A 26,170-nucleotide genomic window follows, 5' to 3' on the forward strand; every position below is an offset into this window, starting at 1 on the left:
CTTAATTTCACCTGCCAGGGCTCCACAGCAGTCATATGCCCGACCTTACCACCAATAGCCTGTCTGGTGGCACATAGAAGATGCCTTGTGGCAACTCAGGCTCCCCGTTGCCCGTGGACAGCGTTTGTATGAGGCTCCTGCCTCCTCCGAACAACTGAACAGCAGCAGTCAGCTGATATCAGGGCACGCCGCACAGCGCCACCGCAGCCCCTCCTTCCTCCTTCAGGAGGCCAGCGGTGAACTGCACGATGCACATACGCTGCCGGGGGCAGAGCTATCAGCCGACGTACAGTGTCCTACGCCGAACACAACGCAGGGATGCAGGCCTGCGTACAGCGTACAGCTTAACGACTGCTCCTCCTCTGAGGCACCGACAGGATCCCAAGCAGCGAGACTGGGTGGCGACTTCTCAGCACAACGATGTCGCCCTGTTGCAACGGCTGCTCCCCCCGGGACACGGGGTGGCCAGCAGCCGCCCCCACAATCGGCTTGCGATGCCCCGAGTAAGCTCCTGGCAGCCAATCGCCGTGGGGAACCGCACGCCCACCAGCGGAGCCCACCTGTGGCCACCTCTGCCCCTAACGACAAAGGGGTAGGCGGCAGGCGGCTCCAAATGAATCCAAGGCTAATCCGCGTCCTCTACGGCAACGCCGGGGCGGGCAGGCAGCAGCCGGCCGGCGCACACGTGGAACGGGGTCACGCAAAATCCTCGTCTCCACTGATGAAATCTCACCGTACACAGGTAAGTCAATATACGTATTTATTTACGAGACCCCGCAGGCCTCCTGCCCAGCCTCCTCAAGCCAACGGCCACCATGGAATCTTGACTCAGAACGATGCATCAACATTCCACGAGTGCCCCTGCACGAGCCCGTGCATATTACAACAGTCCCCTTCACATGTTTCCTCTTCTTTCATTAAAAAACCTATTTTACTATTTAGGAGGGCGGCACCATAACCCCAGCAATCCTCCAATACACCACATCATCTCTCATTTTCTTTATTCCTTTCTGGTGAGCAGTTAGTTAAAATATACCCACCATCAGTACTTTAAAAAATCTCATTTTAATGTATTATGATTCGTATAATTGTTTAAATGTGTTCTGTATTTCTTTGAAATAAAAATCAATATCGGCTTTAGTTTATGTTGTTACGTTTATTGGATGTATACAGTGAGTGAACTGTTGCCATTTACATGGCCACCAGGCATTCTGCGGGTCTGAAAGAGGGGGTGGGTTAGGTTATATTTGAAATGTGTCCTAGTCCCCAACATTTTACTGTAACTCTGTACAGAACCATCAATTCATTTTTCTGGATTAAAATAGTTCTTTTCAGTTGTAAGCACAACATTTTTTTCAAACATCCACAAAAAGATACATGCCATTCTAACAACTGAACTCCTACACCTCCTTCAGCCACACATTCTGTGCCTGTAAAGTACCGATACGTTTATTATCCAGTAATTACAACTTCTGGGTATGAAACACGTAGGTATTTAAGATTTGGAACAGTCGTCCTTTGATAGATATATAACGTGTATTATCACTTTCTGAACTTTTAGACCCAATAGCAATTATTATTTTAACTGTTACTGCAGTCAGAATGACCATACTGTGAGTGAACAGCAATGTTCAGTTTCATCTCTGCTCCCTAAGCAAGGTGCTACCTATGAGCACATCCAAATCAGAGCACAGTGGCTTGTAACCTGCTTTCTCTCAACTGCCTCGTTACTGATTGCAATAACACGACAGGGATTGCCTCTCCTTTGTTAGCAGGAGCTATACTGCAGTGGATGAGATGGTTGCAAGCACAGTGCTTCCTTCTTAAAGATGGGAATTTGGAAAAATCATGGCAAGTGGAGACCAATGCAAGCAGCTGCACCAATACAGAAGTACACTGGCAGCTGTTTGTTGTGCACCAGCAACAAACCCCTTACAAGTGGATCTCCTGCATCACTTACTCCCACCACATTATCAACTCTCAAAATGGTGTCTTCCTAATCTATACCTTGTATTATGTGGCAGATTAGCAATACATGTTCTGGGCACAGATACTGCTAAAGACAGACCTGTTCTCCCATGATCCTATCCCAGCTAAATCGGGTCGGGAGGATAGCTTGGCATAAACACTGAGCAGTATGGATTGGATACCAGGTCCCACGCTTAGCGCATGGTCTCGGGCACGAAGCGTGATATAAAAGCTCAATTTCATTTTTTATAAAAATGTTAATCAGCTGCAATCTTACCTCTGAAATAGGATGATAAATGAGCCTGAGATCAGCACTGCAGTCTACTACTGATTTGATTTCTGGCCTTGTATGGGGACCCAGCTTGATGAATAGACTGAGCCTGTAATCCCAACTGTGACACAGGGTGTTGTCAGAGGCATCTATCTGGACCTTAGGTCCTCCCTGTCAGTGTAGGAAGAACCTCACCATACCCTCAGGTACTCACCAGTTTAATGCCCACGAAGATGCCAAGATCTTTCTTGGTGGGCAGAGTATCACAGAAAACAACTGTACCCATTTGCCTCTCATCACCCATCTTGAAGAACACTCGAGTGTCTAATGCAATCATAGTTGTTCGCTCATCTCCTGACAATGTTGTGTAGGGCTGCAACCTCTCAACTGAGCCATCCTGCTGTCCATCAAGACTGTCTGTTGGTTCAATGCGGCTGATGGGCACAAATACACCACAGTTCTCTTGGCAGCTGAATAGCTGCTGGCCCAGGAAGGAGCCATCAGTGAATCCTTTGCCAGATGCGGAATCCTGGGGGATGAATGAGAGAAAATAGGTCAGTGACATACCACAATTTGTTTGAGAATGCCCTCAAAGGAATATCAGAACCACATTGTTCAGGTACTGATGATAGCCAGATAGATAATTTCCCCAGAGCCACCCGTCTAAGCACCGACTGATATCGCACTGGATAGCCCAGTTCTCTTTAACTGTTCAGTGATGCCTCTATCCTCCTCTACCTCGGCTTCCAGGACAGAAAAATGTTGCATCTCTACAGAACCTCATAAATGTCGCCAGATAAATAAAACATCACAATGAAGAAATATATATATATATATACATACATTAGAGAATCTCTGTAGAAGTAAAGGATTACCAACCCACAATCACATAAAATGTACACTGCAGGATTAAAACCAACATTGGCAAAACATACAGCTTTTGCTTTGTGTAGGAATGGGCATGCGTTGCCAATGCTTGTATTAATAGGAGTTCCGAGCACAGAACAGATAATAGAAACATGCATGGGCATGTTACACCATCCACAGAGAGGCCCAACACAGCCCCAAGTCAGGCTACCATCACACATTGTTTTTCATCACAGGTTGGATTTTACATATTCCAATTGCGCGTGTCACTATTATTGCTGCCAACGCCTACCTACCTCGTGCATGGAGGGATGCAATCAAAGGTGTAAACCTTGGATGCACACAGATCTCTATGCAGGCGCAATCTACTTATAATGGGGACACCAGAACAACAAGTCTCAGAATGCAAGGAGTTGTTGATTGTAAATGCCAAAATTGGACATCATGTCATCAGGTGACACACATCACTGAATAAGAATATATTTATAATACCAACTCGAACAATTCCAAAATGTCTGGGTGCCAGCCAGCCATGAACCTGTGCTTTCCACAAACGTAACAAATCTGAATGCAGTGGGGAGAGCTAGTTTAATATTGATCTAACAGTTATTGAGAAAACCTTTAGAATAATACACAATACTTTAAACAGCAAAGTTTACAGAAGCACACTTAAAGTGAAGAAATCTGGAACTTCGCTCAACGTGTTTCAGACAGTTGGCCGTTTTTATACCATCCGTACAATGGTTCAAAGTTAAAATGACAATTTCGCAAACTGTGACACTCATAATATGTATTCGATGCCCTTGTGGCACATATTAAGTTGGTCAAACAGTACACAAAGCACAATTAAGAAGGAATGAACATCGTTCGAATTTGCGGATTGGCAATGCAAAATCTGCAGTGGCTCGATATTTGCTAAACAGCACACAGTGTTACAATTGAGATTTCAAATCTTGAAGGTTTTTAAACATGATCCACGTGGAGGTGATTTTATCTGAACAGCTGCCCTCAAGGGAAATATTTTGGATTCAGAAATCCGATTCTCTTGCTCTGGATGAACGAGGATTTTGATTTTTCTGTGTTTTTTCTTTTTACCAAGATGTACGGCTTTGTAAGATGATAGTGGGATCACGTATTCTTTCTTTATTAGAAGCATATTTAGATGTTTTTAATTATAGTAACGCTGTCTTCATTTTTGCTAATGATTCACAGGTTGACTTTGTACGTTTAGGCTTTGGTCAGGTGACTGGCCATCGTAATTCTATGTCAAGACCAGAGGCTCGGATTATGCTTTCTCCACAACTTTACTGTTCAGCAGCAAAGAAAAACAGTACCAATGAACATGAATACAAATCTAATAAAAACTACAATAACCATGTTTTTCTGTGCATTTGTAGTCCATTTCGATTGGTCCTCGAACTGACCATGTGATAAGTCCATTAACCAATAAACAAGTCCTTAAACCATAAAACACATGTCCTCTTTCCCTTCCTCCTCTTTCTTTGCTGCTCGGCAGCGAGTTAAGTACTTTTTCCTTTATTACACTATTGTGAATGTTGGTGTGCATGATAACTTTCACCTACGTGTGACGAGCGTCTTTATTTTATAAGGCGGAACATTCCGCAAAGGTTAGGCGGTTCTAGGGGGCGGCGGCCGCGACGGGGCTGGTGCTCCGGCGGCCGCAGCTCCTACGAACCGTCAAAGACGGCACTACATAACGGAAGGGAGAGCGCGACGGGACTGCGTAGTTCCAGCGCTCTCTCCTTCGTTTTTTCATTGCGAAAATGTGTACGTTGGGAGTTGGACACGAGTGATATTGATCCGAAAGAAAGATTCTTTTATACTGATAAGGGCTTATAACAGCACGCATCGCACGAGCGTAGCGTCCTGTTTTACGAGCTCAGCAGCGCCCCTGCAGGCAATCTTCTGACACCACACCTAAGACGGGCACAGTCCCAGGTAAAACCTGTGAAGTGAAAATACTGTTATATCTATGATATAAACAGAACCAGGGAAGACTTATAATTTACAATTTAATACAATATCTGAACCTCTGTACTGAGAGAACCCTGGTATATATATATATATATATATAATATCATAATACTACTCCCCAGGGCCTGGGAATCATGAGTTCCTCTAGTGATGAGGGGAAGGCTGGGGTCAGCCAAAAGAGGAGCCACTCGGACATGAATGTTGTCTTCCAGAAAGCCCTGGGGGCTTCACTGGGACATAATCCTCAGCAAGTAGCGCTGATGGAGGATTGGCTCAGATTCTCCCAGGGCCTGGAGGATGTCAAGAGCCTTAAGGCACGGATGAAAACAAAAGGGGGCAGTAAATCGGCCCGTAGGGCAGATGAAGCCCACACCCCCCCCCGGGCTCTCCACCAAAAAAGAAAGGTGGTAAAAGGAAAAGAAAGGGTAAGACGGTGCCTAGTCGGGGAGAGTCATCTTCCTATTCCTCAGATGAGGATGAGAATGATTGGGAGGAATATCCCGAGGAAGAAGAAGTGTTATCAATTTCCTCATCAGGGGATGAGAGCCATGAGGCTTCAAAGAAAAGGAAGAAGGAGGAGGAGGAGGAGGATGGTGCCGATGAAGGGGATTTCGATCCGGAAGCATTGATCCATCCCAGATCATCAGAATGGGAACCCCCCAAAAGAATATCGGCATATTTAAAGAAACGCCTGAGGGCGCCATTGGCCAGAGAGGCCAGAAGTAAGATGAGGGCGGAATGCCCCAGACCACTTCTCCCAGAAGGTGCGGCAGATACACCTGTAATAGATGACAAAATGATAACTTTTATGAGCAAGTTTACCAAAGATGTGAGGAAGGGTCTTGATAGATCCTGGCGATCATGTCAGGACAAGATGCTCGATATAACGGGACCCCTCACAAAGATACTCCAGATGGGAGAAGAAGCAAAGGTAAAAGGGGAGCCGATTGACCCGGCAATTCTTATTGGATGGGCCCAGAGGGCGATATGCATGTTAGGGAACGCTAACCATGCTATAACTACGGAAAGGAGGAGATCTTTGTTAGTAAAGATTGACCCTAAGTTGAGTGAGTTAGCCTCCACAGAATCCGCCACATCGGCGAAAGGAAAGTTGTTTGGGGACTCCTTTATCAAGGAGCTCACCAAATTTGTAAATTCTTATGCAGCTTTGGATAAAGCTCAAGCCTCTTTTAAGAGAGTTTTCGGAAGGCAGATTTTTGGACGGGCCAGCAAAGGAAGGGGTCGTTCGGCTGGCCGGTTCCAGTACAATCGATCCTACCAAGACAGAGGGCAATGGAGAGAGCATGAGGAGCGCAAACAAACACCTTTCTTCCCTTCAAGAGGTAGAGGAAGATGCAGAAACTGGCGAGGAGAGCGTCAGCAAAATAACCCAGGTGAGAATAACAGTCCCACGTCTACAGATTCTAGAAGTAGGTGGGAGAACGGCTCCATTTTTAAACAATTGGTTGAAAATATCGGGGGATTCCTGGGTGATTCAGACTGCTCAAGGTTGTTATATAGATTTTCTAGATACACCTCAGCAGGAGAGACCACCAAGAGGGATGGTATTGAACAGGGAAGACAAGATCTTACTGGAGAAGGAATTGAGAGGGCTGGAAAGCAAAAGGGCTATAAGACCCACATCAGGTCAGTCAGGAGGTTACATAAGCAATATGTTCCTAGTAAAAGGGAAACACAAGACAAGACCGATAATCAATCTGAGAGGCCTAAATGGTTTCGTGGTGTACAGACATTTCAAAATGGAAGGGATACACCTACTAAGAGATACTCTAATTCAGGGAGACTGGCTAGCCAGGATAGATTTGAAAGATGCATACCTGACTATTCCCATAGCAGAGGAACACCGCAGATTTCTGAGATTTATCTGGGGGGAAGCGACATGGGAGTTTCGATGCCTACCCTTTGGCCTAACATCGGCACCATGGTGTTTCACCAAGATGATGAAGCCAGTTGTATCACACCTCAGGGCTCAAGGGATACGACTCATAATATATCTAGACGATATATGTCTGATGTGCCAAGAGAAGGAGCACAGGTTCAGTTAACAATAGACTATTAGAAAGCCTGTGCTTTATTATAAATTGGGAGAAATCCAGCCTAGTACCAACTCAGACAATGGAATTCCTAGGTTTCATAGTGAACTCAATTCAGGGAACCCTCAGTCTTCCTATTCACAAGGTGAACGAGATCAAGAAACAGCTGAGACACACTCTAGCAAGGGGAGAACTCTCGCTGAGGGATATTGCAAGATTAGTAGGGCGCCTAGCGGCATCAATCCAAGCGATTTTTCCAGGCCCGCTGCATTACAGAGCACTCCAGAGGTTAAAAATGTATCACCTCAGGAAGGGTGCATCATACGAATCAAGAGTGAATATTTCCCAAGAAGTGAGGGAAGAGTTAAATTGGTGGCTCATACATATGGATGCATGGAACGGGAGAGCCATATTTGGTTCATCCCCGGACCTGATCATCGAATCCGACGCCAGAAGATGGGGCTGGAGAGCCCGATGCTGGAACCTGTCGACAGGGGGCAGGTGGTCGGATCAAGAGACGAGTCTCCACATCAACTGCCTGGAATTAATGGCAGGGTCTTTTGCAGTGAAATGTTGGACCCAGGAGAGGGTTCAATGTTGCGTTCTGCTGAAGATGGACAACGTCTCGGCAGTCAGGTATATCAACAGACTAGGAGGGACGAGATCCAGAATGCTAGCAGAACTGGCAAAGGAATTCTGGGATTTATGTCTGGAGAGGAGAGTGTCTCAGAGACGCCAGCGATTGGAAGCTGGACGAGGGGGTGTTTCAGGAGATAATGTCTCCTTGGGGTCCATGCCAGATAGATCTATTTGCATCGACACTGAACAGGCAATTATCCCGTTTCTTCAGCTGGAGACTGGACCCGGAAGCAGAAGCGACGGATGCTTTTCTGCAATCCTGGGGGCAGCAGACGAACTACGCGTTTCCTCCGTTTTCTATGATAACGAGGACGTTAGCTCAGGTGAGACGTCAGAGAGCATCCCTAATCATAGTTACACCAGATTGGAGAGGTCAGGTGTGGTTTCCCAGTCTACTGGAAATGACCAATCAGAACCCACTGGCGTTACCCAACATGGAATTAATCATTTGAGATCCCAGAGGACTCAGTCACCCTTTGGTGAGAGCAGGAGGACTCAATCTATTAGCGTGGGCGATTTCAGGGGATCTTGGATTAGGCCAGGTCTATCGGACGAAGCTGAAAACATCATTAAGGAATCCTGGGCCCCAGGGACACATAAGGCTTACAGATCAGCATGGGTTAGATGGAGTAGCTGGTGTTTGGAGAGGAACATACATCCCGATGGAACGGATGTAGTTCATGTAGCAAATTTTTTAGCTCAGATGGCAGCTCAAGGGAAAGCGTATAGGACCATTAACACAGCCAGGTCGGCGATTTCGGCGGGGCAATCCCAGAGTTGAAGGCTTGGCGATTGGGGAACACCCATTAATCTGTAGACTTTTAAGAGGTGTAAAGATGCTCAAACCTCCTAGTGAAAAATATAGTCAATTATGGGATGTAGACAAGGTTTTGAGATTATTTTTGACATGGCCAGATAATAAGGATTTATCTTGTAAAGCAATTTCAGGCAAGTTAGCCATGCTCTTATGTTTGTTAGCATGTAAGAGATCTTCTGATGTTAGATCTCTGGAGGTTAACAGGAAAAGTATATCCCCCAACGGAGTAACCTTCCTCATAGCAAAGAGGACCAAAACAGGGTTGAGATCTATTTCCTATGAGTTTTTTCCAAACCAACCAAAATTATGTCCAGTCAGATGCTTAGCGGCATACGAAGATATGACAAGGGAAGTTAGACCCCAAGGAGTAACCCAATTATTGATAGCAATTTGTAAACCTTTTAAAGCGGTTAGGCCGGCTACTATAGCCAGATGGCTTAGGTGGGTGATGGCACAAGCGGGCATAGATATTGAGAGGTATGGCGCACACTCAACTAGAGGAGCGATGGCTACTAAAGCTTATAACATAGGCGCTACAGTAGAAGACATTATGAGGTCTGCAGATTGGTCGAATTAGTCGACTTTTAGAACTTTCTATTTTAAAACCATGGAAAGTGCAACATCATTAGTGGTAAGTAAGCTTTGAACAAGCATAATCCGAGCCTCCGGTCTTGACACAGAATTCAGATTTTCCACACATTCGTTACAGAAAGTCATAATTCTATTAAAGACACAGAGGCGAAGGATTATCCCACCCGATCAATCGTAAGAATGAGATATTTTCATGTCATTGTACTGTTGATATTTTATACTCAATGAGACATACAAGTTGTATAATAATTATGAAGATGTTGTTAATGATCAATGAAGATATAGATCATTTAAGATATGTGGAATTTGACGATTGACCCACCCTGTTTCGGTTTGTAGTCACCTTTCTAATTTATGTTTCTTTAGGGATGACGACAGACAGCAAACAATCAGGAGTTTGAGATTGGAAAAGGATAACAAGAACGTACAGAACTCATCCTCGCAAGGACAAAGAAAGAGGAGGAAGGGAAAGAGGATAGGTGTTTTATGGTTTAAGGACTTGTTTAATGGTTAATGGACTTATCACATGGTCAGTTCGAGGACCAATCGAAATGGACTACAAATGCTCAGAAAAACATGGTTATTGTATTTTTTATGAGATTTGTATTCATGTTCATTAGTACTGTTTTTCTTTGCTGCTGAACAGTAAAGTTGTGGAGAAAGCATAATTCTTCGTCTCCGTGTCTTTAATAGAATTATGACTTTCTGTAACAAATGTGTGGAAAATCTGAATTATTTTCTGGTTAGTAGGTTTTCAGTATTCGAAATATTGGTTTTATAATTATGTTTATTTACACCTCGAATTTTCCTATTTTGTCTTACTTTCCATTTTGACTGGGTATGATTAATATACATTATTAATTAGATTTTTTTTACCGTTTTGGGGTATTATGGTGGTCTTTATTTTATGATTAGTGGATTTTTCGATTATAGTCCGTTTTCTTTTTTATCGAGCAAGTCTTTCTTTAGTGGCAATTTTTACTATAGTCCGTTTTCTTTCTTGATGAAAAAAGTGTTTCTTTAGTGGCAATTGACTGTTTGCTTATTTATGCCAGTGTGGAATGAGGCTCTATTTGGACAGTTACTCTGTGGTTTGTGCCTGATGCTTATATCGTGGTTGCGAGAGGTAAGGTGAAACTAGATTAAGTGGGTGTTTGTAGATTGGATATTTGTATGTTTGATGTATAATGTAGTATGTGTTTGACGCACAGTGAGTTTAAAATGTTCAAACAGGCATGTTATTTGTTTGTTATTTCAGAGAGACGGTGGTGAATTTCCCATTTGGTGAAGGAACTGCTACCAAAATTGGTGTTGAATAACTGGACGTTTGTGTTTTGTTGTGGGAAACAGGTGAGATTCCGGGTAAGAGTTAGGATTCAGGTTGTTGACACTATTCCTTTAAGTGTGATGGCTTCACTTTCATTTTTCAATATTGTTCTTAGTGTACTATGTTGGTATATATTCGTTCATTATAATGTTGGCATATTTATATTTGGTCATTCAGCATGTAGGATTCATTTAAAGATTTGTTTTGAGTTGATTGTTATAGAGTTAGATAGCTCTAATTCTTTTTACAAACTATAGTACCATTATTCCTTAGTTTTGCATCTCATTGCTACTCTCTCCCCTTTCTCGTCCTCTCCCATTAATGTTGGCACCAAGTGGGAAGTCCTCTTGGCAAGCTTCTTCTCATCACGCTGCTGCATTAATGTCTACCACCACTGAAACCATCCGGGTTCAGGGCCCTCAGCCAGCCTCCTCCTCTTTGACTGGATCCTGCCATCTCTCATTAACTTCCTTCCTTCTCCCTCCTGGTTCTACCCCTAAATCCCTCCCTGTTCCACCACCTCTGACTGAAGTAAAACCCCCTGTAGTCCACCTCAGAAAAAGGCAGAGATTGTCTCCACCTCGCTAACTTCAACACCCACTCAGTCAAACACTCTGCTGACATCTGCCTCCTTCTTGAAGACACTGCCCATGACATTCTTGCACTTATTGAGGCTTGGTTCAAGGCCAGCACAGTCACTGCTTTTGACTCCCACTTACCTGATGGCTTCACGATCATTTCCAAGACTCAATGTCACTGTGCTGGCAGTGTGGTTACCTTAATCTTTCCCGAGTGGGTTCCTTCTTCCATCTTACCCACTCAGTTCTATTCATCCTTTGGGAGCCTGATATGCAAATTGGTTATCTCTCCCACCTCCACCCTGACCATTGCTACCATTTAGCAGTCTCCTGGTGTTACATCTCTGAATTTGCCGATTTATGTTCCTCCTTACCCTCAACCACCTCCAACCTGTTGCTCCAGGGTGACTAACATCCAATTGGACTCCCCTGGCACAGCATCCACTCTCTCCATTGACCTCTAACACCTTCCTATCCCTCTCCATTCTCCCTTCTGCTCCAACCCACTCTGCTAGACAATCTCTGGACGCCCTCATCCACTCCGACCTCCCTCTCTAATCTCCTCTGGTCACGTCTCTCTCTTCTTCGGCCCACTCTTCTCTCCTCCAACCTGGGTCCCTACAGCCTTGTGATCACTCCTCCAAAAGTCCGACCAACCTCGTTCACGAACATCCGTCTGATGAAACGAGTGTCAGCTGCAAACCTCAGGTTCACCCTCTGACAAACTGGCCTGCTGCCTGCTCCAAAGGCACTACAGACTATCCGTGCAAAGAAAAGGGTCCACATTCAGGCATGGGTATCTGGCGCATTCCAACAACATGGCTGAACTTTTCAAAATCTGCAGAGAACTTGCCAACCCTTCTGCAGTATCATCCTCCCCTACTCCTTCTCGGGCCCTCTGCAACACATTTGCCACTCACTTCCCCACCAAAACTCAGGACATACTGAACAGCCTCGTCACTCACTCTCCCAATCCATCCCTCACCCCTTTACCTCCCTTGGCCACTCACTCTCCTTCTTCCTCCTCCTCCTCATCTGTTGCCCCTTGCTCATCCAGAACCATCAAGGACAACATTTGCTCTCTCGCCCCTGCATTCGCTGATCTCTGTAACCAGTCCTTTGCTACAGGTTCTTTTCCCTCCTCCGTCAAGCACTCCCTTGTGTGCCAACTCCTTAAAAATCCGTCAGCATACCCTTCCTGTCCAGCCAACAACCACCCCATTTCCATCAGCCCCTTCCTGGGGACACTGCTTGAAAAGTTGGCCCTGACCCAACTCAACTCTCACACTTAACTTGTTGGCGGTCTCCACGACCATCAATCTGGATTTTGAGCATCCAGAGGCACAGAAACTGCTCTTCTGTACACCTGTGAAGAACTGCTTGCATCCCTGGATTCCAACTCCCCTGCTGTCCTCATCCTTCTTGATCTCTCCGCTGCATTTGATACTCCATCCTCTTACAAAGGCTCCATCGCACCATTGGTATCTCGGAGCGGGCACTGGACTGGCTGACCTCCTTCCTAACTGACCGCTCCTCCCAAGTCATCCTGGGCACCTTCTCGTCTACTTCCTTTTCCACCTGTGGTGTCCCCCAGGGCTCCATTCCTCTCGCCTTGGCTCTTTAACATCTACTTTACTCTGCTGGCACACCTACTCTTCTCCTTGTCCCCCAACTTCTTGCGTTATGTTGACAACACACAACACTTATTCAAACTTCCTGCGGACACCCTTGCACCTTCCATCATCCCCGACTGCCTCTCTGCCATCCAGGTCTGGTGCACTTCCATTGATTTCTTCCTCAATGCTAGCAAAACAGAGAATTCCTATTGGGACCCCTGCAACTTCTTCCCTTCACTCTGGCCTTCTTCCATGGGCTCTGCCCCCTACTCCCTCTTCTGAATTCAGAAACCTCAGTCATCTTCGACTCCTCGCTCTGCTTCCTCCCTCACACTCACAACATTGCCAAGAAGTCCCACTTTCAGCTCTTCCTTCTCAAAGGAATTCTTACTTTTCTCACCTTCCGCCAGAGCTCAATGTTACCCACGCCCTGGGTCGCTCTAGGCTCGACTATTGCAATAGCATCCTCCTGAATCTACCTTCTTCCACTTTGCGACCCCTCCAGCTAATCCAGAATAGGGCAGTGAGCCTTATCCTTGGCCTCAAGCCCAGGGTCCGTATCTCTCCTACCCTACAAAGTCTTCACTGGGCCTTCATGGATTAAAGTAAAATCCCTCTATCATCAACAAGGCTGTCTGGGGCTGGGGACCACACTTTCTGAAACTCTTTCTTATTAAATATTTCCCCTCTACACCCTTGCACTCCTCTGGCACCAATTCCTTGTGTGTAAAGCGGTTCGCTAGACAGAGGGCAGGTGGTCGATCACTTTCCTCAGGTGGCTCCCTTCTTTGGAACAGCCTCCCCTCCCGCTCTGTCTTCAGCAGAACCTTCTTAAATTCCGGAAGAGCCTCAAGACATTCCTCTTTACCTCATCTTTCCCTCCCTCTCTCCTCTGCTAATCTCACAGTCGCTTGATTGGTGTGCAGGGCCCTTGTACATCCTCTGGGCCCTGACCTCCCACACAGTCTCATCCCAGCTAGTGTCTATCCTCCGCACTTGCCTCGGCTCACCCTCCATACTTGGAGGCTCGCATTTACTATATATTGCACTTCACCTGCTGCTCACCCACGAGCGCCACAGCACCTATCCCATTCCCTCTCCCTTCTGCATTTGCACGTTCTGAACACTCACAAGGCATAGTAGGTTCATATTCCCCTCCCCACTGATTTTTTATATTTATTATTTTTATGTATTGTAATTTGTAATTGCTGATCATCCCCTGTCCCCTCCCTGTTGTCCTGTGGGTGCTTTGAAACAGCATTTGCTTCCTGTATAAGCGCTTAACAAGCGAACAACTAACTAAATAAATAAAATAACTGGGATTATTTGTTGTGCATGTTGTATTATAAGAATCACAGTATTATGGTTAGAATTGATAGAAATGCTGCTTTTTTATGGGTTTTTTTTGGTTTGAATATGTATATCTGTGTGTACATGCAGAAGATAGATGCTCTTGAAAAAGGACCAACAGTCTGAAATGCATTGAGTGATATGCTAGATGTCTTCACTTCAAATGTGCTTCTGTAAACTTTGCTGCTTAAAGCACTGTGTTATTCTAAATGTTTTCTGAATTACTATGTTAGATAAGTATTAATCTTTATATGTTGTGAAACACTAGTGGGTTCGGTTTGTTAACCATAGACAGCAGTGCATAACCTCAGTGGGATGACGCCCCACTGCATTCAGGATTGTTGGCTTTTTGGCAAAACATAAGTACCCATGGGTTTCAAATGCTACAAAATATGGAAAGAATTGAAATGTGTACATGCTTATTGCTCAATTTTCGAGCAAACTTTTAATATGTTTACATGCATCAATGTGTCAGGGTGATCAAAAGCCCACAATGAGCACACACAGTAAACAAAATAAATTACTCTCAGCCAGGTGTATATCATAAATATATATACATTTATTGACAGCCTTTTAAGTCAAACACAAAGTAATTATTCAGCAGTAATAACAAAACCAACACACACTAATCTAGCAAACATATACACAGTAACCAATGGCCTAAAAGAATAGTACACAGTATTGATCCACAACCTGCAAAGAAAGAGGTCACACAGTGCGAATATCGTTTAGGCAGTGCTTCACAATTCAAATCCTAACTATAAGGCAGTCCTGTCCCTAAAATGAGTGGAGACTTGAGCTCAAAAATACTTACGGTGCCGGAGCGCGCGATTGTGCGGTTAAGTCAAAACGGCGTTCCTTCAAGGGGTTGTAGCGACTAAGGAAGGTGGGTGAGGCAGTGAAGAATAAGTTGCCACTATTCAAGGAGGATCTCCCTAAGAGGGCAGAACAGGATCCAAGAATTGGGAATAGCTCAGTAGCACAGGATACCTAGATGAAGAAGAGTGGCCCTCTGGGGACACTTGTGCGTAAAAATAGATGGATGTGCCAGGGGCCACCGGTAAGGGTTTTGCGCACTCCGGACCAAACTTCGGCAGTCGAGTCCACTTCGGTCGCAGGTTTAAATCCTGCAGTTGCACGGCTCTGTGGCTTTCAGGGGTTGCGTTCCAGGGGTGATTCTGTGGCAGGACAGTGGTGATTTATCCACTCCTGATGAAGGGATCAGGCCAATTCCGCTGCAGCAAGTCTAAGGACACAGGGGGGCACAGCAGCAAGGCACCCACGAAGTTCGGCACCACAGCTGGGCGACACAGTGACCGCGTATGCTCGGGTTCAGGCAGACTCTCCTAATCCCAGACCTAGGCAAACTAGGTGTACGAAACCCGGTGGGAGTGTGCCTTCTAAACAGAGCTTACAGTCTCCAAAGGCTCAAGTCGAAACTCGAGACTGCGGCGTTTCCAGGGCAAACGTCGCGTACAAGCTGGTCATTTCACTGGGCGGTCCAGAAACACTTCCGAAAAGGCTTGCTTACAGGTTAAGTTGGAGGTGCCGAGAATAGTTGGTCTCACTATTCAAATGGGTTGAAGTGCCCTTGCAGGCCTTCTAGGTTCGATCAGAAACAGGGGGTCCGAAAGGGACAACAGCGGGCTCAGGGTGCCAAACCTTCCAGCGGGTCACCAGCGGTTCCACTGATCTGCTTCTTTGATTCAGGATACTTGGTTCCTTTACTAAATTTGGTGTGAACTGAAAAGATCGAGCTGGAATGGGTGTAAGATGCCTTCTCTTATCCAAAATCATCTTCGCTGCAAAACTAAGAGAAATCAATGAGAGATCTGCTCACATACCCCATTCCACAACGGGACCAATCACGGACCATGGACCAGACATCCTGGCACCCAGGATGTGTATTGGAACTTGACGGCTCCAGCCCATATCCCGGAGGCACACACACAAGGCATGCAGAAGCCTGCGAAAGCTTCGGTTTGCACAGGGTTCTGCATGACCTAATAGGGAATTTCCCAGGTCTGCTCAACCTGGGGAAGGCAAACAGACGAGATGGCCAAAGCACAGAAGAAAGGACCTCGTGGCATGGCCATTTTAGGCACTGGCCACTGTCCTGGGCCAAATACGGTAAACACAGTTTGGACCATTTAAAAGAGTTGAAAACACATAAAAAGTAACAGCTGCAACCAGCTCTGTCCAAGGCACACTTGTACATGAACCAAAAAATCCTTTGAGGATGTTTAGGGCCTTAAAACTAAGAGGACTCCAGCGTACTGTACTGTAAGATACTTTGTGCACTGATAAAATGCTACTAAGACATAGCGACAAAGGGAAAGACTAAGGGAAACATAGTCTCCCAGTACCGATTGTCTTAAGGGGATGTTAGTTTCCCCATAACAAAATGAGCAAATGACCAGCGGAAACTTTTCCAGAAGGCTGGGCTCCACTGGCAAAAGTCTGGCTAGGGTGGTGAGACAACAGAAAAAAGTTGTGGGGTACACAACTGGAGGGAAAATTACCCATAAATGGAAATCTTTCCTAACAGTCATGTCTCTCAAATGCATTACCTGTTGTCCGAGGCATGCATAGAACTTGGCCCAATTAAGGCCTGGCTAGAAGGGCTGTATTGCTTGTCCCCTGATGGAAAATGAATAAAAGAGAAGACACCGACGCCACAGTGGGGGGCAGGGTGTTTTCTTTAAATGTGTGTGTGTTTACTTACTACACTCACCTGTTCATTGCTGTGGATTTGACCATTCAGCCCCTTTTTGTGACTGTATGGAATGTTGATACAGGAGAAGAGATAATGGAAAGGTCATCGCTGCCCAAGCAATGGACTGTGCAGGGGAGAGAAAGTTGATACAAATGAAGAAAACAAATGGTGTTTTAACTGTTGATTTTTTTTCCTTTCTTTTTTTTTTTTTTTTTAGAGAGATGGAGCACTCCACGGACCATGGCAGGGCCCTTTGCCCCTAAAACTGCAAACGCCAGTGTGTGCATACAAGGAGCAGCCCGACTAAACCGTGAGCCCCGCCTGCTTGCCAGTGCAGCCTGGGTATCCACAGGCATACTTGCCAACCCCACCGATTTAGGCGGTAGGCTACTGCTTTTTATGCAGTCCTGCCGCCTACAGATTTCATGTACAGATCCTACCGCTATTTATAGCGTCTGCCTGGGTGAGTGGCAGCTTTATGGGGCTCCGACCAGGCCTGGCTAACTGTCAACCTGGTCCCCGGACAGCCTGCTGCACTGCAGCAGAAACGAATTCTGTTTTTACAGTGGGTGAAGGGTTATGCTAATTAATTTGATTGACGGGCACATGACTTGACGTGCAAGTGCATAATGCCACACGGCCTATGCCTCAGCTACCTGCCCAAACTCTGCTCTCTGTGTGCTTCCTGCTATGAGTGCACTGCAGAAATGTGCTTCCCGTCAGCGGGGCCATGCCCTGTTGTTTGCCAGGTCTCAGTGATTCCTTTGCAAAGTTAGCCAGCTAATTTTGTGGTAAAACTCGTAGTAACTTATTTTTTATGCTACCACAGAGGGATAGCACTTCCCTGTTCGCATTTATTTTCAGGATAGTCTGGGGAAATTACATTGCTCATGGCAGTAACAGTACATGATTTTCAAAGATTGAGGGTGGCAAACAACTGACCCTTCCCCGACAGTTTGCTCTGTGGGATATAATTCTTCTGATCATGATGCCAAGTTAGGTAATTGCATTAAGAATACATTTAATATTTGACAAGCAGAGAAGTTGGCACAATATGAATTCTAAAGCCCACCAAAGCTAGACATACAGATGAGCTTAGCCACTGCAATACTACATGGGCACAGTAATCGAGAGCGAGCAAGCAACTCCACGACTGGAACGAAAAAATATGTGCAGGTGTGGGAGCAGTCCCGCAGGGCACAGAGGCTGTTGTGAAGCTAAAGGAGTACTGCAGTCCATGGCAGTGAATGTGGTGGCCCACCTGAGCATGTGGCCACTGAGCACACAAATACCGTTGAGGGCAATGGCCCCTCAGGCACCACCTGAAGATCAAATAAGTGTGGGGCCTGCATAGTGGTGAGTGTGGCACCCCCCTGGGCACTGGATTCGGCTAGAAGACAGAAGCATGTGGGCTGTGCAGTGCCCACGGTGGTGCACAAGGGACCCCCAGGAAGAGAACAGTGTCTGGGGATCGAGTCATCCCCAATGACGGGACAGGGGGCAGGCCCTCACCTCCATGACATCATCACAGCAGCCTAGGTGCTATGCCAGCTCTAAAGAACTCGGGGTGTGACTGACTGCAGCAGTCACACCCATATAATGTATATGAAATATGTATTTATTTATGTGTATATGTTTTATATATATATTACAAGATGGGTAAACTGGAATCCCTGTGCGCTAAACACCAACAAAAGGTCAATCTGTATGCCAGCTGCACACCTAGTATGGTGGCATTAACCAACTCCACAGAAAATAAACCAAAACAAGTAAATACTAGTAACATGCGATAGGCAAAAAAGTAATTTAAATTTTAGTATTGTTGTCTGACTTTTTTAGAACAGTGTTAGACAGGTCTGTCTTGAGCTGCCTACACGTGTTTCGGGCGAACTTCAGATGATTCCTGACAGGACATCTGCTCACTGATACGTAACAGGAGATGATCGACTTGATTCACAATATACCGATGACGGCCAACATGGCATAAACTCAAACTTAGAAATGATCTTCTACTTATTTACCGCAAGATATATATTGTCACAAGCAATCGTAATTACAAAACAGTGTGTTACGTTTTTGGAATCACCCACATCACAGGATATACGCTTTGCTTGATAAAGACGGTGTGTCAAAACACGCGTAGGCTGCTGAAGACTGACATGTCTAAAAGACTGTTCTAGAAAAGTCAGACAACTAAACAAAAATTAAAATTACTTTTTTGCCTAGGCATATTACTAGCATTTACTTGTTGTTTTTATATATAGTTATTTATATATTCAGGTAGATTTAGGTTGAGACGAAGTCACTATGGCGTTTTTGAAAATTATTTCTTAACTTTCAAACACAGTTTTGAAAAGTTCGAGGGAGCCACTGGTGCATGCACAATTTCACATTCCTACATTAACGGCTTGATAATTTAAATTTATTTTTTACTTTGATCGCGTTTTTAAAACCTTTCAACATGGAGTTTTCCCATAGGGAAACAAATAATTTTTCAGCCCCAATATCTAAAAATTGACCACTTCAATTTTCCTCTTTATTTTGCAGGCACCTAGGGTTTATCTGGAATTGGTGCACACTGACAAAAAAAACGATTTGGCCAATTTGGAGATATTAACTCTTTGTGATTTATCTATATATGCGCAAAGACAACCAACATTTTCACTGAAAAAAATACATGCCAACCATATGCACAGCAACCATGACACCCATGCACACAGCAACTATTACCGCACAAAACATACGTATCAACCCCCAGTGTGTACACATTACAACAAACACTATATCAAGCAAACATATTCTTCAAACAACAATATCCATATATAAAGCATTCACAAGGCATAAAATAAGCAGTGTTGCATAGCAATTTGCTATACAATTCTGTAGGTTTCCTAATTAGGCACTTGTGTAGCACAGTTAGCCATTTAAATTCCACTGCTCAATGAAAGCTCACCTTGCATTCCTCTCTTGCCCGTTCAGAGGTGCCAATGAAAAGATAATGCCGCAGTAATCTACTCCTTCACTCTTAAAACTGTCAATGGCTTGTGTGGGTATGCTAGGAAAGGTAAATTATTTATTTTTCAAATAATTTCAAACCAGATGTAACCCAACTATATCCAGTTTGGCAAGGACCACTATTTGTTAACTTAATTTTTTAAAAGACAGTCCTGCAATTCCATTCCTAAAAATTCAAGTTGTTGCATAATTGCAGCATTGCTACTGCAGAAAAAAATGAATTGTATCCATGTTTTTCAGTAAAGTTTAGGTTACTGTATCTAAATATAGCATCAACTAGATTTCATTTTGTTAGGAAAGATGCATCAAATTGACGAGTGAACACTTTTGAAACCTTACATGATCACACAGCTAAATGCTTTTAATGGCATACCTAGTTCTGTGACTTGCTAGTTGCATACATCTGTCCAACTGGTGCTCAACCCATGAGCGTATCCCAAACTCCTTGAAATACTCTTATCACTGAGTTGCTTTATACCAGCTAGCCTGAAAACGAGGTGGCCGCAACCGACAAATATTCCACCTTTTTTGCCCAGTTGTCTGTATGCTACAGAACGCACTCTGCTTAGACTTACTTTCTTTTCTCTTACATAATTAATTTAGAAAGCTGATGTTCATCCAAAACAAAAGATGCAAAGAAGTGATCAATAGATCCATACAGTCTGTACAGCTACATATCTACTGCAATACCATACCCTGTAGTTAACCTCCAGAGCTCACTTTATGATTACGATTGTATTATATATTAGCACCTGCGGGCCTATCAAGAGGCTGGCAACGCAAGCTGAATCTGCAAGAAGCCGCCCTCATTTCATGCTGGCCCCACTGCGCCTCTGCCCAGCTTTCACCCTATCCTTGGAGGCAGTGCTCCATGGCGAGTCTCCACTGGAATGCCACACCTCAACCCCCTTACCTGTTCACCTCCAAGTCCTTCAAATCGTCATTTCCAATTGCGGACATGTGCATCATGAATTGCGCAATACCTGGTTTTCTTAAAAACAAGAGGGCGGCTCTGCTAATAGTGATAAAAGCTAATTTCATGTGTGCACAGGGCTGAAATGCTGCACTTCAGACAACGAGGCTCGGGCTGAAGAGCTGTTAGTAGCCCTGTCCTCCCACAAAATATGTATTTAACACTATTTTGAAAACAGTTAATATCAGTGACAGGCAAGGGCCATCTTATCCACCTGAAGTTGATAATTGGCCTGCCTGATGCAATACCACATGCTAAGCACTTAGTCTCAGGCTACGACTTTCATTTAACATGTTTGTTTTTGATCTATGAAACTTCAGAACTTCATACAAAGCAAATGATGGGTCAAGCATATAATATGTATATGTGGGTCACTTCCCTGTGCAACACCGACTGCACCCAGCTGCACAGAGCCATGCACTGAAAACTGTTTTCAGAGCCTATTTATCATCATGTCATTTATTTATTTGTATCCATTGTGAAAAACCTGAAAGTGTCTCACTTACTAGTCCCCGGGGATCTGTCATTCAGGTGTTCAGGACACGGCCATCGCTATTGGATCCAGTTTCTGGGGGGGGACCAGTGAGGGAGGATCACCTGGATGGGGTGTACTCAGGGAGAGGAAGTGGGACAATGGGTGAGACTCGGTATCCCCCTTCTTATAACACCTCTTCCCCATCCTATTAAGTAGGATATTCTAACTCTACACCTCCCCTTTTCCGACACAAACCCTTTTGCATACCACAAAAGACGATGGACAAGCACCAAAGCCATCTACCCGACATGTCCCAATGCCACGGTCAGGCAAAGTCAGGCAATTGAACAAAACCGCACACACTTGACAGCCCTTTCCCTTCCCCACAGGGATAAAAGGTGGAGCATGAGAGCACAATACGAGCAAGGCAAACTGCAAGATGAGACAGTTAACTCAGCGCGGCAGTTCAAGAGGAGGAGAAAGACGGAGCTAACCGAGAGGATGACGAGGAGAGAAGCGACCTTGCCCTTTCCAAACCAGGCTTGTGAAATCTCCACAGAAGGAATTGCAAGACATCTAACAATAGCAAGTCTGTGTTGCAGCAGATGTCAACGGTACACAAGGACATCCTCTGCTGATAACCAAGCAGAAGGGAGACGCTTGCCACTGTGGTACCGGCCTCGACTCCAGAGGCTCGGGAAAAGCCAAGCGGTTCATCATAGCTGGTGAATCGAGGGCAGAGCCGATAAGAAACCAAACTGCGGTTGAACAAAAGTAGCAAACCGGATAATTGAAGAAAGTACAAAGAACTGTTTGTTTGATACGAGAGGGGAAACCCAATTACAGAGGAGTCCGACAGCACATGGATGTTCACTTGAGAAACTCTGGGCGATTACCCTATTAAAACTACCGGTACCAGAAGGCCTTGGGAGAAAGGCGAGAAGAGGGTCAAAGTGGTCATATAGGGGTCTAGTAAAATCCTCTGTACAGTCGAAAGCCTTTGACCGACAGATGATTGTGAAGCTAAGGTAAGCAAATCCTGCATCGTAAAGTTGGGAAGAGTGAACCCGATGGAGGGATGCTGATAAAGAAGGGGCTAAGCCAAAAGTTCTGATTAACAGTGTGTTGACAAGAGTGAACCTGGCAGGGGGATGTCCACAATGAACTGTTGAGGACTACAACATCCAAGGCTGGCACAGGCAGCTACAGACCTGGCACCGGTGCGGGAGCAGCGAAGGCGGGAAGGTACAGCCCGCCAGAGGAGAAGAGCGGGTAAATCGAAAGGAAGGACTGGAAACCCAGCGCACCCGGCACCGGGACAGGGCTGAGGAGCGGCACTGTGTAAAGTGCCCTAAGGTGAGGGAATGCAGAGGGGAAGCCAATCAGCAAGGCAAGGACTCCATCGGCCCGACGGGCCATCGAGGGGCTGGTGACAAACAGCAACACTGGGCAGCAAGGAGGCGGCAGGCGGATCTGGGGACCACAGGATCCTGAAGAGAGGAGGAGCAGAGCCCTAAGCTAGGCCCCCCACAGCACCAGCGACACAGGAGGGGTGCACACCTGGGTCTGGAGAAGAGATCGGGGTAGAGCCGAGCCGGCCGGCCGGCACAACTAAGGAGGCGGACAGGGGAACGGAAAAGATTCGAATCCCTTCACGGAAGGCACATGAAGTAGAGGTGGGCACAACTAAGCGCCGCGAAAAGAAGGGACTGCACTTACCACCAAGGAGGTGGGCACAGGGTCAGCAAAAGCGGGCATCTCATAACGGGAGGCCCGCAGGAGGGGAAGCCGAGCCCCTGATCAAACAGCGCTTCCTGAGCACGGACATGAGGAACATGGACATGGGGCCTGCAAGGCGGTGAGTGAGAGGAGAGCAGGGACAATCAAGCCCCAATAGAAAAGGGAGCAGGACAACAGGGGCCCTAAGAAGAGACAACCATACCCAGTTAGGGGCGCCAGGGAAGGGGGCCCCAGGTAAGGGGCAGGACTGACCAGCCAGAAACCTGAAGAGGCGACCAGAAGGCCCCTCAAAAAAGCAGGGAAAATAAGAGGGTACTGCACAGATCAAGGAGACCGGCGTCAGGAAACACTCCACACAACGGGAAGGCAACCCCCAGGGGGTGGGAGGGCAACTTCCCCACAAACACCGAAAGGGGGCTAAAACCCATTGAAGAAGGGAAAGACAACTCCCCGAGTGGAGGGCAAGGTCGGAGGGGGGAGACTGCCTGCAGAGACCACCGAGGGATTATCGAACCACGCACGGGGGACTCCATCAGAAGAGGTCCCAGGAGAGGGTGCGAATACGAGGGGGCGTGGAGGAAGGAGTCAAGGCAAGAGGAACAAAGAAGGGTGCAACAATGAAGGGACAGGGGAAAGGACACCCAGAGAGCGGAGGAGGCGGACCCCACAGAGCAGGAAAAGCCCACCTGGAGCCTAAATAACCAGCAGTACACCCAACCAGATAACACGCAACAAAGGAGATAGCCCCCCGGCCCTCAATGACTTCTAAGGCGAAAGGTCAACAAGCGAAAGCAACCCCACCCACAGGGGACACCCCGGGCACTCTCCACCACGATGAGGCCGGTGATGGACCCCAGAAAACAGGGCTAGGGGAACGCGGACCACTTCAATGACCGAGCGGAAACGGAGGCGGAGGTAGGCAGTGCACCGATAACAGAACAGGACTTCTGCGCCGAAATGCTCACACTGCAAGCCACCCTTGCCAAAACCTTTCAGGATCAGTTCCAATTGATGAGAACAGACCTTAATTCGGCGCTGGGAGAGATGAGGCATGATATTGGACAATTAGGGGGAACAAACAGACTTCTTGGAAAGGGGTTTACAGGAGGTTGACAAAGAGGCATCAGCGAACAGTGAGGCGATAGAGCGCCTGAACATGGCCCCTCAAAATTTGGAGTTACAGATGGAGGACCTAGAGAACAGGTTGAGAAAAGTTAACATTTGGCTAAAGCGGCTGCCGGAAGCAATAACGGATAAAGAACTGAAGGGGGAAGCGCAGAAGATATTTGTGAACCTGCTGGGTGGGCGAGAACCCGGAAGCAGTGGAACTGGATTGGATCCATAGGGTGGGATGGCTGAATGGGGCCCCCAATGCCAGACCACGAGATGTCCTAGCAGCATTCGCCAGACATGGGCAAAAAGAAGCAGTGCTCAGAGCAGCGAGTCAACAAGAACCGGTGATGCACCAAGGATAGGAGATAGCACTACACCAGGGCCTGGCAAGCAGCACACTGACTAAAAGAAGACAGATGGGCCCTACATTGAGAGAGTTGACAAGAAAGAACTCAAGTATATATGGACCTTCCCATTTGGACGTCTGTTCGAATGGGAGGGAGTCCAGAAGTGTGTAACCCCACCACAAGAAGCAGCAGATATCATTCAGCTGGCCATAGCCGAGGGCTCAGGAGGGGAGGAATTCCCAGCACCGGAGAAAAGACCCAGACCTAGACCATGGGAATGGTCTCTCGTGGGGGATTGGCATAGAAGGAGGGCATCATTGAGAGGCCAGACACCGAGAGGGGGAAGGTGGCATAAAAAACAAAAGCAATGAGGGACACTGATATCCCATAAGGGGAGTTAAAAGGGTGTGATTGACACCTGGAGTATGAAAAGGGCAATAGGAGTAGGGGGTAGAAAACAGATTGGAAACCAGTAATGGTGGAGGCACCAGGGGGAGGGGAGTAAGGGAATGGAAGTTAGGGTTAGACTCACTCCGAAATTGGGGTTGGGAATGAGGGGAGGGAGTTGGGGGTGGGGGTGGGAGGAGCCAGAAAGCAGTCAAGGAAACCAGAGGATAAGGTGGGAGTGGGATTGGAAGGGCAGGACAGGGGGTAATGCTGGACAGGTGCGAAAGGGCCGGCCAGGGTAGAGGACAGGAGGAGCAGAGGCAGAAGTTGGAACAGGAAAAATGGAGAAGGAGTCAAGGGCAGGGAAGAAGGGCGGAGGGAGAGAATAACTAAGTTCATGTGTATGACACACAATGTGAGAGGGCTTAACACACCTCTCAAAAGGAAACAATTGGAGGGATTCACAAAGGACAGGGACTGAAGGTCCTGGCCTTGCAGGAGACCCATCTCCTGAAGCAGGACCAGGGACATCTCAAACTCGGGGGCATTCTCTCAGGTTTTTCACACATCAGGCCCAACCAAAGCAAGAGGAGTAGCTTTGGCTTTTATGAACAACTTAGATTTCAGAGTGCGGGATACCCTGAGGGACACAGCGGGGAGGTTAATACTGGTCAAAGGGGAGCACAGGGGAACAGAAAACACTATAGTATCAGCTTACATGCCCACCGTAGACCAAGAGTGTTTTTTAGGGAACCTCCTGAGGACGGTGCAAGAGTTTGTGAAGGGGCACATCATTCTAATGTGAGATATCAATATGGCATGGAGAAAGGGAGAAGATAGGACGCAGAGGGAAGGACGGGGGGAGGGGGAGACAGTGGCATCCCCCCAGCTGAGAGAGAAATTCGAGAGCATGGATTTGAAGTTTGAAAGATGTCTGGAGGGCACTGAAGGGACGGAAAGAGGGACAATTTCCTGTCCGTGGTTCATGGCACGCAATCCAGGATCGATTATATCTGGGTCTCAGCGTGTCTAGTGGGGAGAGTAGAGGGGGTAGAGGTAGGACCCCTGGAGATCGCAGTTCATAAAGTGATCTCCACGACCCTGAACTCCCCAAATTATAGCCCAGGAGTATGGAAAGGGAAGCTCAAACGACAAACGAAAGTGTCAGTTGGGATGCCTTTAAAGCAAAGATAAGGGGGGGAATGCATTGCACAAAAGGCACAGAGAGAAACAGATGAGGGGGAAGTGGAGGAAACACGCCGGAAGACGCCGGACCAGCCTACTAGGAAAACGCTTAGGGCATACAAGGCTGAGGTAGGTCAGTGGGAAAT

The 26,170-nt window shown here is 46.4% G+C and overlaps 1 protein-coding gene across 4 annotated transcripts in view; it reads right to left on the reverse strand.

Moving 5' to 3' along the window:
- The window catches only part of LOC138521176 (ubiquitin carboxyl-terminal hydrolase CYLD-like), a 2,059,174-nt gene that overhangs the window by 1,602,236 nt on the left and 430,768 nt on the right, over positions 1-26,170 (reverse strand). For all 4 annotated transcript variants that reach the window (XM_069633784.1, XM_069633781.1, XM_069633782.1 and 1 more), the window contains one exon: positions 2,454-2,768. In XM_069633784.1, the coding sequence (XP_069489885.1) occupies positions 2,454-2,768 (315 nt within the window). The remainder of the gene's footprint in view (positions 1-2,453; positions 2,769-26,170) is intronic.

Source organism: Ambystoma mexicanum, chromosome 13 (assembly GCF_040938575.1).
Source record: "Ambystoma mexicanum isolate Mex_15411 chromosome 13, UKY_AmexF1_1, whole genome shotgun sequence".
Taxonomy (NCBI): Eukaryota; Metazoa; Chordata; class Amphibia; order Caudata; family Ambystomatidae; genus Ambystoma; species Ambystoma mexicanum.